The sequence below is a fragment of the Haemorhous mexicanus genome, chromosome 5 (genome assembly GCF_027477595.1).
Source record: "Haemorhous mexicanus isolate bHaeMex1 chromosome 5, bHaeMex1.pri, whole genome shotgun sequence".
NCBI lineage: Eukaryota > Metazoa > Chordata > Aves > Passeriformes > Fringillidae > Haemorhous > Haemorhous mexicanus.
Window position 1 is genome coordinate 55,220,530 of NC_082345.1, and position 18,244 is coordinate 55,238,773.

The 18,244-nt window shown below is 37.2% G+C and overlaps 1 protein-coding gene across 2 annotated transcripts in view; it reads right to left on the bottom strand.

The window, feature by feature from the left end:
* The window catches only part of POT1 (protection of telomeres 1), a 59,928-nt gene extending 43,653 nt beyond the window's left edge, over positions 1-16,275 (bottom strand). For both annotated transcript variants that reach the window (XM_059847220.1, XM_059847219.1), the window contains exons 1-6: positions 16,050-16,275; positions 15,150-15,233; positions 11,526-11,659; positions 7,275-7,347; positions 5,730-5,821; positions 1,835-1,945 (exon numbers count right to left, since the gene is read on the bottom strand). In XM_059847220.1, coding sequence (XP_059703203.1) covers positions 1,835-1,945; positions 5,730-5,821; positions 7,275-7,347; positions 11,526-11,648 — 399 coding nt within the window. In that variant the 5' untranslated portion in view covers positions 11,649-11,659; positions 15,150-15,233; positions 16,050-16,275. The remainder of the gene's footprint in view (positions 1-1,834; positions 1,946-5,729; positions 5,822-7,274; positions 7,348-11,525; positions 11,660-15,149; positions 15,234-16,049) is intronic.
* Between the last annotated feature and the right edge of the window lie 1,969 nt (positions 16,276-18,244).

Below are 18,244 nucleotides of genomic sequence, written 5' to 3' on the forward strand. Positions count from 1 at the left end.
TAACAAACTTTCTGATTACAAAATTGAAATTACTGAAAATATAGCAACATTTGATAACTTTAAAGCAAATACAATACTATATAGAAATACAAACCAGCCCTACAGACATTTCTGCCATATCTGAACCATATCTGCATCTAGTAAAACTTTAGCTACAGAAGAAGAGAAAGCAGTTATTTACTGCACTCACACTCATTCAAAAGGTTCTTCAAAAAAATACACACATTTTCTAAAATCACCCAGCTGAATATGTTAGGTCACATTAGTAGAGTAGCATTTGGAAGCTGGAGGCCACAAACTTTAAAACTATAGTTGCTTAACACACAGACCTTAAATGGGTTTAAGGTTTTGTAATTAAAGATGTATGTACACGTCAATGCTTAGAGCAGACAGATCTGCTCTATTCTCAATGATTTGTTACTTTCCTTTGGTGGAAAAAGTCCACCAAAATGGGATAAATTTTATTTAAAGATCGTTCCTAAGCTTTTTGAGCCTTGTTTATAAGCCAGACTTACCTTCAATGTAAGGTCTTTTAAAGAACTAATCATGGAGATTTGATGAAAAGCCAACACTCCCCACTCTCTGTGAGGAACACAGGGCTCAGCCACCATCCCGATGCCACAGCCCAGCCTGGCTGCTGGACACAGAGCCCCATGTCACAGCTGTGCCCGGCCTCAGCACTGCCCACTCCTGCCAGGGCTCTGCTTTTGCTCTCCACCTCAGATGCACTCCTGAAGCTGATTTTACTTTAAAACAGCCAGTGAAAAGTTATGACTGGGGAAGTGAAGCCCACACAAAGTCAGCTCATTTATATTAATGTAAAGCATCCAATATGTGTGTCACCAAACAAAGTGCCACAAGCTCCATTCTGTGGTCAGTGATGAGATAAACACTTCAGCACAACCCAGACATTCAGGGAGCTGCACATTGTCTTTTGGATTGGACTGTATGTCATGAGGTGTTGCCAATACTCAGTTGAAGGCCTGGAGCAGTTTCTAAAATATAGACACTTTTAGCTTATACACACCTATTCAGACTCAGGGTGGTTTTGCTATCCATGATATTCAATGAAAAATATTCTTTCTACCTATATATCATCATCATCAACACATAATGAATGCCATGAAACAGTCTGCACTATCATTTTAAATAATTCTGGTTTTCACTGAGCTGTGTGGCAAGTACTAATTACCTATAGAGGTCAATTCCAAAACAAAAGTGCTTTTCTGAAATTTAAAAAAAAAAAATTCTTAAATTTAGGATTTAATTAAACAATAATTATACAGATAAAACTAAACAGAACAGATGTGACAAGAGTACAAAAGAACAAATATTTCACTCAGGACAAAAGGGTACAATTCTCTGTATAAAATTTAGATTATAGCAATCCATGTATTTGAAAAGCAACAACTAATGATTTGAGTTAAAACAGTACAAACTCATAGACCAGAGAAAACTAAAAATTTTAGACCTGAAATTACTCTTGCACCCTCTACTTTGTCTGCATTATTGAAAAGTGTTATGCACAACAGTAGTTTAAACAGCTCTGGGAATTAAAGTCAACCATAGTAAAATTCTTCCACTTGACAAGTGGAAATTTACCTGGAAAATAATTTGGTTAGGGTTATTATAAAATTACATGTGCACGCAAGCACACACACCCACACAGGAAACATCTCTTGTTTCCTGTTGACCATGGTAAATAATCTGTACCATTTCAGTTTCACATAGATTTTACTGTTTTTTTCTTATTATAAAGCAAAATGTTCGCATTTTGTAAATTAAAAAAAAAAAAAAAAAAAAAAAAAAAAAAAAAAGTTGGGCAACCACATACATAAATGGTTGATCCAGCTTCTTCAGACACTTCCAGGTGACAATCATGTCTAGCATCCTCTCTCTCTGCAGGCAATTTTATCACCTTGAATCCTGCAACTATGAAGGTTTCCTATGGGGACAGAGCAATAACAGAAAATTATGGAGATTCTAACACATGCTCTATTTTAAGAATATATAATGTGAAATTTCACCCTAAAGTCTCATGACATTGAAGAAACAAAAATCCTGAAAAAATTGTAAAAACTGTCTTTAAGCTTCCCAATTTAGCTCTTCTCCCCATGGAATTTATATTTACAACAAATGCCAGGAAGCTTTTCTTTTTAATTCTGCTAAAATTTTCACACTCATGATGCTACTGTAATGGAGTGCTATTTTTGACAAAGCCTAGGGAGGAAGATTCACACTGAATAAAGCAAAAGAATCATTCTTTGAATGCAATAATGACTGACTGCTTTCTGGTTAGCTTAACTAAGGTAAAAAAGAAATCACACATAAGACCAGCAGCAATAAACCATTTTTTCTTAGAGCTTCTTTCCTACTGAATTACAGCTCTACTTTTAAGAAACTCTCTTATAAACTCTGTTTTGGCTGGACCAATTGCTTCCTTAAGGGTTAAATAGGTAGTTTAATCAACAGGTAAGTTTCTGGTAGCAAAAGCAACCTTATAAACATCTCTGGCATCATTCCTGAAATTCTGACACAGAAAACAATTCTAACTCTATTTTCACTTTGGTACAAAGTTCCTCAGACACCACAAAATGAAAAAGAAAAAGAGATTTAAAGGGTACATGATTCGAGTCCCAGCAGCAGCTCATGTTTTTAGCATTAACCTCACCAAATAAAAAGAAAAAAAAAAGTAAAAATTAAAAAGGAGGAGAAGCTAGAGAATACATTAAATATCTTTAGGTAATCAGAGGTGATTAAAAAAGCTATCTGATACAATGTAAAGCTCCTTTACAGTCGGCTCCCTTGCTATCAGAACTGCTTAGCAGGGCTGTATAGGTGTGCTCCATTCCAATAAACATGTTAGACTTGGAACCCTATTTCTATTCAAGCTTCTACCAAAAGCACTTCCATAAACTTTTATTGAATAACTTTTCTTCATGTATTTATTTGATTACAACATATAAAAGAGTTTTCTGATTGAAGTTGACAGTTTTAGCAAATATTGCACTATGTCAGTGCTTTTTTTGCTATTTCAGCAATCTGACAATGCTATGCTAAATGGTTTAAGATCCAAAACCTTAATGTTTTGTGCAAGAAAAAGAAAGGCTTCGAGATTAAGTGACAGTGATATATGTAGTTATTAAAACATTGGGGAAAAAATTTCTGCAGAAAACATAAATTTAATCAGACAGTTTAATTCATAATGAAACTACTTAGGGCATGATGATTTTCAGGTAGTGTCACTGTACACTTTGACTAAAAAGTAATATATAAACCTAGAAGTAAGCCATACTCAAAGCTAAGTTAAAACATGTCAAAACAATTAGAACACTCAGTATTCTCTGCACCTCTAACATGCTGTCCTACTAACATCCATGAAAGTTGTTTCATTCTTTCCAGATACAGAAACACACAAATATAAACTTCAGGAAACTGCAGGAATTTTGCCAAAATCAGGTGTTACTATGTGTCTTTCCTTTCACTGTTAGGTGATGCTACCCAGAATGTTCCTTCAACAGTAAAACTGCCCTTTATCTAAAAAGCTATGTCTTACTTATACATTATTTCCATTTCAGCATTTCATTAGAATGTAGACTGCACAAAATTCTGGGATATGGCTGCTGAGACAGGACTGGAGATCAGTACAGGTAACTTCTCTTGTCTTGCTCTCCTGTGTCAGAATGAACTTCAGAATTACATAGACTCAGCCTTTTAACAAGCTGATAAGTGAAAATTTTTTGGAGTAGTATTAGGTCACTAGTGATTACTCTCATGTAATATATATGCCATACGTAGCACCTCATTAAAAAAAAGCCAAAAACAAACATCCTCTCAAACTGTGAAAGGACTGTGCAATTTCCACGAGAAAAAGACAGCACTAACCTCAAAATCTAGTTCTACAGGCAGAAAGAACAGATAGAGTCTCAGATTTTTTTACAAATTCACAGTCAACTTTGACAGGTTGTGACTTGTAGTTTCTAAACATGCAAAAAAAATTTTCCTAATATTTGCACGCTGCTTTGAAATTTAATGTTATATAGTTTTCAAAATAGATTACTTTCCATTTCATCTTTAGCTAAGAAGCCTTGGGAATCAAAGCTATTTACTTAAATTGGTGGATTTTGATGTCAACAGAAGTGTATTGCATAAATAAATTATGTGATTCAAACAACGTTTTTAAAGGGAAAAAAAAATTCCATTTCCCTCATTCAGAAAGTGTGATTTACAGGAAATATGATATTTTTCCTGATGGTTATTCTGTTGCAGATTGAGAAGATTCTCAGAAGACAACATGGTCACTCACATTTTTTAGAAATCGCCAGCTCCTCCCCCTGGCTACTTTAGCTAAAGTTCTTATAGTATTGAACTTTAGAAAGATATGATATGGAAATTAAAAAATACTAAAATCTGAAATGATATGTAGCAAATAAACACTACCTTCTGGACCTTACTGAAGTAATTCTTTAATGGCTAAAAAATTGGGGCTTTTTTTCAAACTCTGCTAGCTTCAGAAATCATTGCTTCCACATATTCATATTCTTCCAAAATTAAAATCTCATTTGAGACATGAGGTCTTGATGGTTCAGTTCACTGGGGAAGAAACAAACTGAGGTTCTAGCACACCTTGGCTGTTTAATGGCTGTTGCCTGTGGGTTGTAGTTTCCTACCCAGCTCTTTAGAAATGATCTTTTTATCTTCTAATTGCTGCTCAATGCCCTGTTCAACATTTGTATTTTTATCAGGACAAAACTGATTTATTCATTGAATTTAAAAAGATTCTGCAGCTTGCATATTTAGCGAATAAGTTCAGGATCTTTCCACTCTGGCTTCCCCATCAAAATTGAAAATTACATGGAATTGAGGAATCTGTATAAAGACTGTAATTTGCCCAGAGAAGTTGTGGATGCCCCATCATTGGAAATGTTCAAAGTAATCTTGGATAGAGCTTTGGAGCAATCTAATGAAGTGAAATATGTCCCTGCCCATATGTCCCTCTCTATGACGGGAGGGTTGTAACTGGCTGATCTTCGGAGGTGCCTTCCAGCCCAAACTATTCTATGATTTAGTGTGAATTCATATCACAAATGAAAAAGCACTAACATGAGCTTGTACTGCTTCATATTCTAATTTTAATTTCATATTTGGCTAATATTGAAATGTCAGTAAACGGATAGGCAGTCTTAAAAAAAAGACTGAGGTAATTGTTTTTATCTTGTTTTCCTTCTTTAGAGGTAAGACATTGTCTCACAAACTGACTTGTCTAAGTCTTTTACCTGGAGCTAATCAAACCAAACTATTATCTCTGACAAAACAAGACACCAGCACCAAGTCAATAAAAAAATCCTGCATGCAGTTTTGAATTTTTTTTTTTAAATCTTTTAGTGTAACTGTCTTTTAAGTGAATTTAATTATAAAATATATCCTATCAAATGGCAAAACATTCAAAGTATGAATATAAATGGGCGACTTCTCTATTATCCATATTCATGATCCTTTGCTTGCTAGGTAAACAGCACTGATAAAAAGAATTGCTTTATTTCAATTTAGTGTGAGAAAGAATTTACATATGCAAATACTATCGATTTGAAGGGACTGAACAGACTATTTCCAATTTCAGGGATAGGCAGACTAAGACAAGAAAAGAAGTCAACACACATCTGTGAAAAACAAAAAGCAATTCCTAAACCAAGAATTTATACGTATATATGTTTTGGTGGATTTTTTACCCCATGGTGTATAATTTTTGCACAATCCTCTGCCATTTTTCCATATATTAAAACATTGATGCTGTTGATCTGGGAACACAAGTTATCCGAATCTGGAGGAAAAAAGCAAAAGTGATTCCAATCACTACACCTTCTCCAAAACAAAACAGCAGTGGAAACAGATTTATTAAACAAGTTGATCTACAGACTAACATTTTTCAATTAATGTACAAACAGGATGTGTGCTAACTACAGGTATATTGCTCAGTATATTCTTCATAAGAGGATTAAAATGTGTCTGTTGTACACCAGTGTACAATTAAACAGAAATGAAAAAGATTTCCACTTGGATAATTCAATGTATAGTGTTAGATTAACAGTCACATTAACAGAGATCCCATTGTAGAATCTATAAACTGAAGATAATCTAGGTCATAGAATATCAATTAATAGCCTTCCAGGAAGACTGAAGCAGAAATAATGTTATTTTAAGAGTTTTATACTTTTTACTGTTTCAATGATTTAAATGCACAAATTTATGTTTCTATAGAGAATGTGCATGAACTCTCCTCTCCTGAACAGTCACTGAAATCAGCAAGACTCAGGGAGGTTAAGCATCCCTTTGAGAAACCTGGAGCCAGCAGGGAGACTGACTGAGGCCCCAACAATTCCATTCACCTCTGCTAACACCAAACACAGGCAGGGGCACCAGGCAGGAGCTGCACACCCCAGGCTGGCTGCTCAGGAGTTAGGGGGCTCACAGGGAGCACAAGTGATTCTCTAGCCACTGCAAGGAATAAGCTGAGAATGAAATGGAAGGAAATGCAAAGTTCCTTGAATCCAACAAACCCCTGACAAAGTACCTCCTCCACCTTGTTGACTGGAGGGGATGATAAACTTAAGACTTAAAAGGAACACATTACTTTTTGATATCATTTCATATCATGATGAAAAACTTAGGTCTTTCAAAGTGCTAATCTAGCTACTGGTATTCAAATACTTGAGTAGTCAGGTGAAATTTCCTTTTCTTAAATGCTTAAATTAAAACAGAACAAAACACAAATATTTTGCTGCTATTCAAAATACTGACCTATATTAAAGGTGCTCTTACATAGCATATATAGCATATGCTCTCTATATATATATGCATAGTATATGCTATATATATACATATACATACATATACATATATATACACACACATATATATACACACATACATACATATATATATATATAAAAAAATAAAATGTGGTAACTATTATGTGTGCCATTTTCTTGGTCCTTCTTATGATAAGCAGCTTGAAAATACACTATTAAAGCCATAGCTAATACAATGCCAGGACAGTCTTTTAAAAAGTTATGCAACAAGAAGTCTACTGAAATATAAAGACTGTATTGTTTCCATTAACTTACATGGCATAAGTTTATCTTAAACTTTTTTTTTTTAAGAAAATGAACAGTTTTAGAGAGTATTTTAAATCTAACATTCTACTCAACATTATACAAGAGTAGGAACTACTGATCTAGTACCATAAATTTAAAATGTATACTTAAATGTAGTACCTTGAACAACAATCTTGAAAAAGTCTGTTCCATCTCTGAGTTTTGTTAATGGGTAGGAAAGAGTAACTATTCCCTACAAAGCAAAAAAGAAAATAAAATGTTGTGAACTAAGACTGCATGCCTCTAAGTTACTGAAATACTGACATCAGCTGAAACACCTGGAAGATAAAAAAGGCAGAATTTATGGAACAAACATAAATTGCCATCTACATTCTTAACAAAAACCAAAAACCAACTGCTATAGTCAGTGATCAAAAGCAACATTCTTGAGACGTAACAAAGGAAGTATTACAAGTCAACACTATTTAGATGCCACAGACGAGATGATAAACTTAAACAATAAAACAGTAGCTATGGAACTACACATGTAACTTTTATTAGTTACAAAAATAGCAAAAAAGACTAGAGTTTTATCACAAAATCTGAAAGGCATCTGAAGAGGTAGTAATCAAAATCTTAAAAGATACAGCAATTTCTCCAAAAATATTGGCAAAGGATTACAACATAAATATCAGAACAAAATGTCAGTCAAGATGTAATAGACACATATGAAGATAAAAAATCTTCTGTGAAAAAAATGCAGCTTTGAGAAAAGTATCACAAAGTTTTGAAACTGTCGTGTCCCAAATGTTTGGCAATAATACAAATGCCCTAAAAGATCCTATGATTTAACAATAATTCAAAATACTCTTTTTTATTGTCATGCTGGAGTTACAATGAAACAAAAATCAGCAATTTCAGTGATATAAACATCTCTTTGGAATCTACACATCCAGTTAGAAAGAGGGTATCATCAACAGTACCAAAAATGTCAGTCAAGTGTGTCTTTCACAGAACAGCAGATGATGCACCGTAACCTTCTCAACAATTAAACAACAACAACAAAAAAAAGATTCAATAAAGAAAAATAAAATTATTGAAAACAGACTCTGCAAAAAGCTTAAAAACTACACAAACAGCACAAAAATAGACTAAAAGGTTTTTGGTAAAAACAGAGTGTGGTAATATGTCTATAAATGCCACATTAAGAGGACAGTCAGGTAAATCACAGTGATTTTACAGTACACATATTCAGTGGGAAGCTTGACTTAAATGCTAGCAAATGCTTCTCAAAGCAAATCAAGATAAAATATGAAGCAGGGAATTGTTACTCCAGAGGCCTTCCAGAGTAAAATTTGTCCTACAATGTGCTACCCGAGGAGTAATCCAAATCAAATTCAACAAGATTTTACTATCTGTTTTATAAATAATATCACTCCACAAAACCTCAACATTATTTACAAATTATTTCCAAATAATTTGATAATTTAATCTACTTAACAAAACTCATTAGTATTCTCTGTGAAAAGCATAAACTTGCCTGTTAAAAACAGAAAGGTTTCTCACTTGTTTTCAAAATTACATCTTTGTTTAAAATGTCACTATACACACACACACACACACACACATATATATATATATATACAAAAATTGTTCTTGCTGAGATTGTCTTGAATTGCATCCACAGGTAAATAAAAAACTACAGAATTTCTCTTGTAATAAAGTCTTTGCAATGAAACAGTCACCTCAGGAATACTCAACACTTATATATATATTTTTTTTTCTTAGTAAGAAATTTCAACCTGTACCAGCACACTATTTAAAAGTAAAGTTTATTAATGTGATAGTGGCTGCTTTTTAACCATCTTTATTTTTTATTTTTCCTTTTAAATCGAGGTATCTTCCAATGAGTTTTTAAATTCTGGGACCACATTCTTTGCTATAATGTTCTGGCCCCCTCCACTATGCTTTGTATCCCAAACAGCCACACTACAGCAGGTGTTAGTACAGTTCTGTTCCCCAGCTACCACCCATTTCCTCATACTGCCCCACTGCCTTCTACACATGCCTGAAACTCCTCAGCTCCAAACTTCAAAAGAACCCACCTTAGTAAAACTCGCTCATACTGGCTCCTCTTTCACAAATTCTGCACTGCCTATAACGCTCAGAAGCAAACTTTTTCCAAAACCCTCAACATTCCATATGCCACTAGACACACTCTCAAACCTACCATGGACAATTCTTCTGCTGCATGTGCCTCCCTCCTTCTAAGGCCTCGCTCCCTCAGTTTGGTTCTATAGCTGATTTGGCAGCTGATTTTAAGGTTTGGGTCAGATTTGCCACAGCAAAATGCAGAGAATTATGAACTAATAGGATAAGGCATCATGTTTAGTTAACAGACATGATGACTGAGGAGGTACAAACATTGCTTGTGCCATTTTTCCACAAATTTGAAACTTGCGGATTTCAAAGAGGTGCCAGGAAGATAAAAGTGCACAAGAATGAAAAGACTGAGGCACACAAGTCAGACAGAAGCATCTCAAATGTCTTTTGTGGCTTTTCCCAGAACACATTTCCTAACAATCCTCTTCTGCCCTTCCCTCCCTGTCAAACCAAGATCCCTATTTTGGCAGGTCTAGAGCGACAGTGTGCCACCAGTAAGATAACCTAACATCAGTGCATTCTAAGGTTCACTTCAAGCTCAGCCTGCAGAACTGGATTTTCCTTCACATTTAATGGTGCATTAGCACCAGCTTTATCAGCTCTCCAGTTGTGCTGTTTATGCCAAGCTGTTTTAGTCACCTACTAATCCATGCCAGCAGCAGCATGAAGTTCTCTTAATATAAGGCAGAAGTCTGAGAAAGACATTCTACACACTTTCCCTTTCAGAATCAGCTATAGCACTGCATATATGCTTTAAATCATAATCTGGTAGTAATTACTCTGCTTTCCAAATGGAAACATATATTTTGGCAGAAACATTTTTTAATTTATAATGCATTTGTGTTTCCTTCACCACTTTCTTCTGAACAAGTATTCCTGTTCTTCCATGTCAGGGCTGCTTGCAGACACAGTTCTTCAAAGCAGGGAAGTCTATGTATTGTGCCGGTGAACAGGGGCAGGAAACTACCCCCTGAGGAATAAACCCTGTTTGCTAGCAGCAGTGGCTATTGACATTTCCATTTGTTCCTTTACAGGACCTGAGGGAGGCTGAATCATTCTCAATCAAGTCACCTCCTACAGCACTCAACTGCTGCCTGCTTCCAAACAGGGCAGTTCTGCTCCTTTACTATACCGAAGTGCACCACTCCCGGCATCAATTTGACACCACAATGATCCAGTGCAGAGTGACAGCAGCAGAAAATTATCCTCTCTCCAGCAATATGGATGGTCTTCTGCCAGTTTCCTTCTCATAAATGGACTCAATCACAGGGTCGTATAAGAACTGGATTTGGAACTGAGAACATACAGCTGTGGTAGCAAAAATGTTTCTTCCGGATACAGAAAAACATTAGATCACTTCAGCTCATAGTTTTAAAATGTTTGCAATGTTTGTGCCATTTCTTGAACGATTCAAGACAACTTCAGTTTTCTTCAGAACCAAATTTCCTTATTTTTTTCCCCTTTTTTTTTTAATTAATAGATTGAAAGAAAACCTTGGTTAATGCTGATTTCCTGATATGTAAGCATCAGGGATGCCTAAAATGATTCTCAGAGCCACAGACAAAAAAAAAGTTAAACAGGATACAAAAATACCACACTCCAGAATTAATGCTGCATTTCACAGAGAATACTTGTTTTAGGAATGAAAAAGGTTATTTCTGCATTTCATTAGTATAGCAGGATTGTACTTCCAAACTGAAATACATTTGGGATTACTGTCAAATATAAGTGCACACTTGGTAATGATAAAAAAGACTAATTGTGTCTTGATGCTGGTAGTTGCTACAAACAACACTTTTCATAAAACTGGATATTGCATAATTCCATAAAAAAGGAGAACTACTTTGGAAGCTTTTTAGTTACTCTGAAATCTGATCTTTAACAGGATTGGGGTTCTTATTACTATTTCTTTTAAACAAAATACCACTTAACCTCCCCCAATCCCCCCATTTGCAGCAAAACATTCTGCATATTAATGTGTTTTTAAATTGGTCCACAGCTCATAAACTCTGAAAAGAGAAACTCCTACAAAACTTTAGTCTGGTAACACAAGAGAAAGGGACAGGACTGTGAACAATGAAGGTAATAGCAACATGCAATGAAGTTCAAGAAGTTCACAATTTTTCACTGCTTAAACATATGCAACAGACGAACACAAAGACACACAGCTGCAGAAAATCACCAAGTGAGGCGGAATACAAAAGCACCTTGCTAATGTAACAGGAGCTATTTCAAAGCAAGGCAAAATTTTTTTACTGGTCAGTTTACCTGAATGTATTTGTTGGTATGATCATACCCTTCTTGCAAATGTTTTAAATCCTCCTTCTGCAAATGGCTTGGTAGTGGAGTCTCAGATTGTCCTTCAATGATCTTCAGCAATTGAACAGGCATAGCTGCTTTATCTAAACAAAAATAATGAAAAGAGTTCTGAAGCTTCTCATTTTGTTCAGATTAAGAGTTACTAGAAGTTGCATCTTACTCAGAAGGAGAATATTTACCTATTTCATAACAAGACAGTTTAATGATGTAAAACTAAGAATTTTCAGGGGGATTAGCCTCATCTCTTGGTATCATACACAGCAAGAAAGTAACATTTCCTTGGCTATAGACAACCATCCAAATTACTTGATTTTTCAAACACTCCAAAACACCATAAATAGCAATAAAATATTATTTTAAATATAAATTAATAGAAATACATATAAATGCTAAGGGTAATGTAAACAGTGTTATTATTTTATGTACAGATATAATATTTTATGTACAGAAATACAGATAAAAACCATGCAAAGACTTTGATTGACTCCTTCCCCAGCACAAGGTCATGGACAAACAGCCCATATTCAGTTTTTTTCCTATAAGAAAATTTTACTGCAAGAAATGAAAACATTTTTCATTTTAACTTAAAACAAACAACAGATGCTTATGTACAGATTAAAAAATTTCATCAATGAATCAAGTAAAGAAAAAATAATAAATAAAATAAGAATGGTATCTACAGATGCTAAGCATGGAAGGCACTTGGAACAAGGTAAGAAATGTATGACTGTGTCATCTATGGTCTGCCCTCACTGTAACAAAAGTCAATGAAATAAATCATTGGTGACAGTGCTATAATGATGAGAATAGGAGAGAAGAGTAGTCCATTGCAATGAAGTTACACATAAGAAAAATAGAAAAAAGTGATCTAACAATAAGTAGCTATTGCTGTATTTTCTCATTACATTGTTATCTCATTTCTTCTGGGGGAATCTTTGTCTTTGCAGTATAATTTTTATTTCAAGTGGGTATCTAAAAAAAGCTGCAACATTATCAATCTTCTGTTTGCAGTAAGTTTCAATAAATGAAGCAAAAAACAATTTCTGTCTTCTGAAAATCCAGATGGAAGTATTATAGCCACAGCCCTAATTTCCAGCAGTTTTAGCAATTTTTATATGATAGTAAAGAACAGGAAAGAAAGTATTTCCAATAGTTTTGAATGGACACAAAAACTTGGTAATGTACTCAGTAAAAGCTTAAACTACACTTCAATTACAGTTCAAAAAAGCTTTTGCAGTGCTATGCAGACTGAATTCCTACAAAATATTCAGTTATAGTTAAATGGAATTGGGAAACCATTGCCAAATGGAAAGACCAGTGAATCATAAGTTACAAACATAAGTCAACACATACAGGTGCAGAGAGCAAAATTATACACATTCTTTTAAAAAGTACCTTACTCTTCAGAAAAATCAAAAATCCACCTTATTGTTACTCCAGTATCCAAAGATATTAGACCTCACTAACAACTCGTGACTATTTCTCTTGTTGTGAGCGACCCTTCTTTCTCCTTCCCCATTTGCAGCAAACTCCCCAGTGCTGTTATTCTTCTCTAACAGATATAAGCAAGAGGTCACAGTCACTCATGACATATCAATAAAATACTTTGGTTTGAGGATGTCTCAGCTGCAATGGCACACATAGGGCAATTAGCTTTTGTTTGACATATCAATAAAATACTTTGGTTTGAGGATGTCTCAGCTGCAATGGCACACATAGGGCAATTAGCTTTTGTTTTTTTTTCTAGTTTCCAATTTACATGAGGAGGAAAGAGGCAGAAATGAAGCATTATGAACTGACCACAACTGCCATTCTCTGTCCCCTGCACTGCTCAGGGGAGAAACTGGTAGAGAACTTGGAGTGGAAGCTAAGCCCAGAAAATGGGAGAGGTGGGGGAAAGGTCTTTAGACTTGTTCTTATTTGTCATAATCCTTGGTATCTTATTTGTCATAAACCTTGGTTTGATGACCAGTAAATTAAATTACTTTGTTGGAGTCTCTTTTGTCCATGTAAATGGTGAGTGATCTCCCTGCCTCAACCTGCAAGCTTTTAGTCATATTTTCTCTTCCCAGTCCTCCTGAGGGGAATGATAAGAGCGGCTTTGGCAGGCACCTGGCTTCCAGCCAGGGTCAACCTATGACAGCACAGAGCTGGGAGGTACAGCACCAGACAGGCTTCAATTTTTGCTTGAGCTGAAGCAGAAGTAAAAGCCTGTTATAAGGGTGCATATGCTCTTCCTGCTTTGACTAGTGAGGTATTAGAAGTTAGAACTTCTGTAAGATGTTACTGAATGAGACTAAAAACGATGCCTTTATCTGTATGTTTTCAAACACCACGACAGCATTGTCATTAGCTTACTAGGATTTTCAAGTCTCTAGTGAAAAGAGCAACTGGAAGATTTACACAGCTTTTTACTTCAAAGTATCTACTTCCCACTTTATTCTAGCAGACTGAGAAGCTGATCTATTCCACCAAAAGAGTCAACTTCAAAGTTAATCAGCAATATTGATCTTACCCAGCAACTGTATAATGAGCCAGGGAGATATACAACATAACAGATTAACTATTTTTTTATCCTGTTTCTCTCTGTTACACTACTTAAGCAATTAAAAATAGATCTTTCTGTTTGTTTTTTTTTGTATTTTCCCATGAAGATGTCTTAACAACACACAGCATTGTAAATAAAATTCCAGTAGAAAACAAGTGGGATGTTTTTACAGATCTTAAACTCCTTTATATATAAAACTAAGGTCATGTTTTCTAACTGCTAATCTCTGAAGCTTTCAGATTCTTGTTCCCAGCAATTAAAAACCAAAGATATAAGTATCCAGTTCTAAGGGTTATGAAAGTAAATTTTCCAAAACAAACTGACAGAGCATTGGCTTTCAAAATCCACATGAAGATATTGTTAGTGCCGTCCTTGGTGCTCCCAACCCTTCTGGAGAGCAACTCAGTGCAAGTAAGTAAGTCTGTCAAATACTTTTGCTGCTCTCAAAAGCCTGACAGGAATAATTTCAACTTGAGCCTAAGAAGCCCGCAAATAAGGATGGATATTGAAAAAAAATCCCAAACAGAACCAAGGAGACTGCAAAAATATCAGACAGCAGCATGGGACACTCCTTGAAGAGGAGTGAGACACAACACATGCACAGAGCAGAAAGAAGACTGTGAACTACAAATACCTTTTGGCTTCCAGTAATTAAAGTGACAAAAATTTGGAGAGTGAGCAAACAAAGAGCTTCACAACTTTAACAAAGAATTATATGAAAGGATGCAGACTGTTTAGACTATATACTGTATATAGGATGTAACCCACAATTTATCCCCAAGAGAGAATGCAATATGCACCACTCAAGTGAAATCTAACACCAAGAACAGCTATGGTCTTGACTCTTTTGTGCTGCTCTGCCCTATCCTTGAAATTCTGCCTACTAACTAAAAAGTTTAGTCCTTTCTCAACTACCAAGAAATACTTCAATCATAGACAAAAATTACATGAAGAGAACAATGTCATTTTGGGAAACAGAAGAGAATAAAACACGTGACTATGTGGGCTGCTGAAGGAAACCTCACCAAAATCCCACGAAGAATGAAGGAACAGCCAAAAGCATCAGCATCTTATTGACGTGGTCAGTCAGTGGTACATACCTGAAGCCCCTGTAAACACAAATACTAGTCAGTGCAATATTCAGGCTAATTGTCCAAAGTTTAAATGATTATGAAGTAAGTCATGCTTCATTATAAAAGCACATACCAGTGTAGACCAGCCATATATTCCCACTATATTTTATGCAACACTTTGTCATAAAAATGAACATTTGCTACTTGAACAGAATAGGCAGTACAGAACTACCACAAGCCCAACGTGCCATCACAAGACAAAGCTTTTGTCATACAGCAGTCTTAATGAAATTTAAAAGAACATCAGTGAACAAAGTGTGTAGTCTGTCTAGAATTTTTTCAGAAGTCTGATTTTATAATATATTAGTTCCTTGAGAATTCTCAAGAGGTGAAAACATTATGCCAGATTAAGTAGTTAAACAGAAGGAGAAATCAAGTCATTAGCATGACACATCTTATTCCTTTAGCTGCAAGGCTTCAGCTTGCTCTTGCTGAAGAGCACTTATCTTTTATGGGAAGTATGTCCTTGGCTGTTCTTACTCTGAAGAACAAGGCGATACTTAGTTTCCTTAGAATACAACACGGTTTCTTAAGCAAACAAAAGATCTTTTATTTCAGATTAAAATTTACCTATCTGACATTGTGCAAGAGACTACAATCAAACATCACCTGAGGAAAAGGGATTCTTACACAGCCATTATTATCTCAACAGTACTTCAGCTCTAGAAAGCAGCAATCAATCAATCCACTGCAAAGTAGCGGCCTCAGGAGGAGAGCGCTGCTCTGCAGACTCCACGCTACACACGGTATGAACCAATCGCTTCAGAAAATCAATCCACAAGAAGCCGATACCTTTAGAACCAAGCCCATCAACACAATTATCAACAGTGTTTACTCAGCGCCCGGAAAGAAACTTTCAAAGCCGTGGAGCACTGTGCGGGGACTGCGTTCCCGGAGCAGAACTTGTGTGCAGGGCAGGACGGACGCAAAGCCGGGCCCACAGACCCGGCGGTCCCCGTGTGCCGCCAACCCCGCTTGTCCCAGTCCCAGTCCCAGTCCCAGTCCCAGTCCCAGTCCCGCCTCGCTGCCGCATGCGCCACTTCCGCCCTCCCCGCGCGCCGGCCGCGCATCGCGCATGCCCGGGCGGCGCGCGCACGCGCAGCGGCGGCTCCGGGCACGCCCGTCCTGCAGGGACAGGGACTGGGACCGGGAGTGGGACAGCGACCGGGACGGGCTTGAGCCCACTGGTGCTCTTCTGTTTTCTCTTCTGGTTCTGTGTTTTCATGGCCGTAAAAGATCTGCTTAGCAATTAAAACTACGGTGAAGTGAAATCGTGGAAAGCTTGTACATTATAGGTGAATTAAAATCATTTGGGAACATCAATTTGCACTGCAGATTAATTTAAATGGTTACTTGATCATCTCCTCTTAAATTCTCTCCTTTTTTTGCTGTTTCTTTTTCCAGTTACTTTTTTATAAAATTTACTATTAGATTCTTTCTATAAAGTAATCTTAAACCTAGAAGAATTGGAAGTTCTTATGCCCTGTCCTGTATATAATAAAAAGAGGAAAAAAAAGCGTTGAATTTTGATAAAAGAATACCCCAGTTTTATGTGTCAACAAAACAATTGGGTCTGACAGAAATCTAGCCTGGAGCCTGTTTTTCTTTGATTTTTAATACTGTTTTTGAACGGTAGTCCCATTCCTGTCCAGGAGGATGGCACGGGTGAGGGAAGGGCGCTGGCGGCAGAGCGCGGGCTGGCCGGGGCCGGGCTGGCCCCGTGTCCCCGCTGTCCCCGGGCTCCCCGGGCGGTCCCCACGCCGCTGCAGCGCCTCTGTGTCCGGCCGGGGGCTATGTACAAAGCACAAACGGGACGGGACTGCTAGGAACGTGCCTTGAGCTGTTCTATTGTCCACCACCAGTCTCATTACATGCTTATGACAATGGGAAGATGCCATCAGCTCACATCCCAGACAGCAGACCAAGAACTTACTGTTACAACTTACTTTATAAGTTCTTTGACCAATCACACAAAGCAGAAGCATATTGACACTAATTCTATCCAATCACTGTAAGCACACGTACCTTAGGTTAAAATAATGCTTGATTATTTCAAATACAATACCTGCTTGTAAGCCTTAAAACACAATGCACAGAGCTCCATTATTAAGCTTAAAGCTTCCTAATATTTCACTTTTCTTCAGCTGAGGGAGTTATTCTAGCCAAGCGTTAATACACAGACCATTGTTCTATTTGTCCTTGCTTTTCTACTTCTTACATAATTTTTCTGCTGACCTATCTCATGGCTACTGCTTAGCTCTAACCACAGTTCTGCTGTCTCTGAGGCCTGCCTTTTGCAGCTTTCCCAAAGCCCTCTGATTTGAAGGATTCCCACACCCCTCCTGCAGGAGCCGTGCCGCCCCCGCGGCCGCTCCCCATTCTCCGCTCCAGCTGCGGCCCCTTGGGGAAGCGCCCGCTCCCAGCCCCGCGAACGGCAGGTTCAGTGCCGGCAGCGGCCGGACCGGGGCGGGCTGGCCCGTGAAACCTGGCTGCCACGGCCGTGCTCAGGAGAACTTAAAAGCTGCCACCTGCAGAAAGTTTAAAAAAAGGGAGAAAAGAACACCCTGCTGCTTGCTGGCGTCTGTTGTTTAAACGGCTTTGGAAAGCAGTATTCATCATTGACAGCGACACGGGCTCCCTGAGGCTTGCGGGTGTTTGGATGCTGCAAGTTGACACATGCCAAGATCCCACTGACACATGCCAAGATCCCATTTGCGGTGCTTGCCAATTCAAAATTACAGCAGTCGTGGCTCAGCATTGCAACAGTGAGGCTTCTTCCTTTAGAGACTTCAGCTTTCTGTCTCCAGTACCTCAGAGATACGTCTGCTGCCAGTCTATTCTCTCTCTCTTTCCTTTCCCATCTCTGCAGTCCTGAATATCTGGGACAGCTCTCTTTTTCTTGTTTCTCATCACTTAGTGATTTTGAGAAAGTCCCACTGGAAACAATTTTCTCCTTTCTCTACCTTCAAATCATTTCCTTCACAACC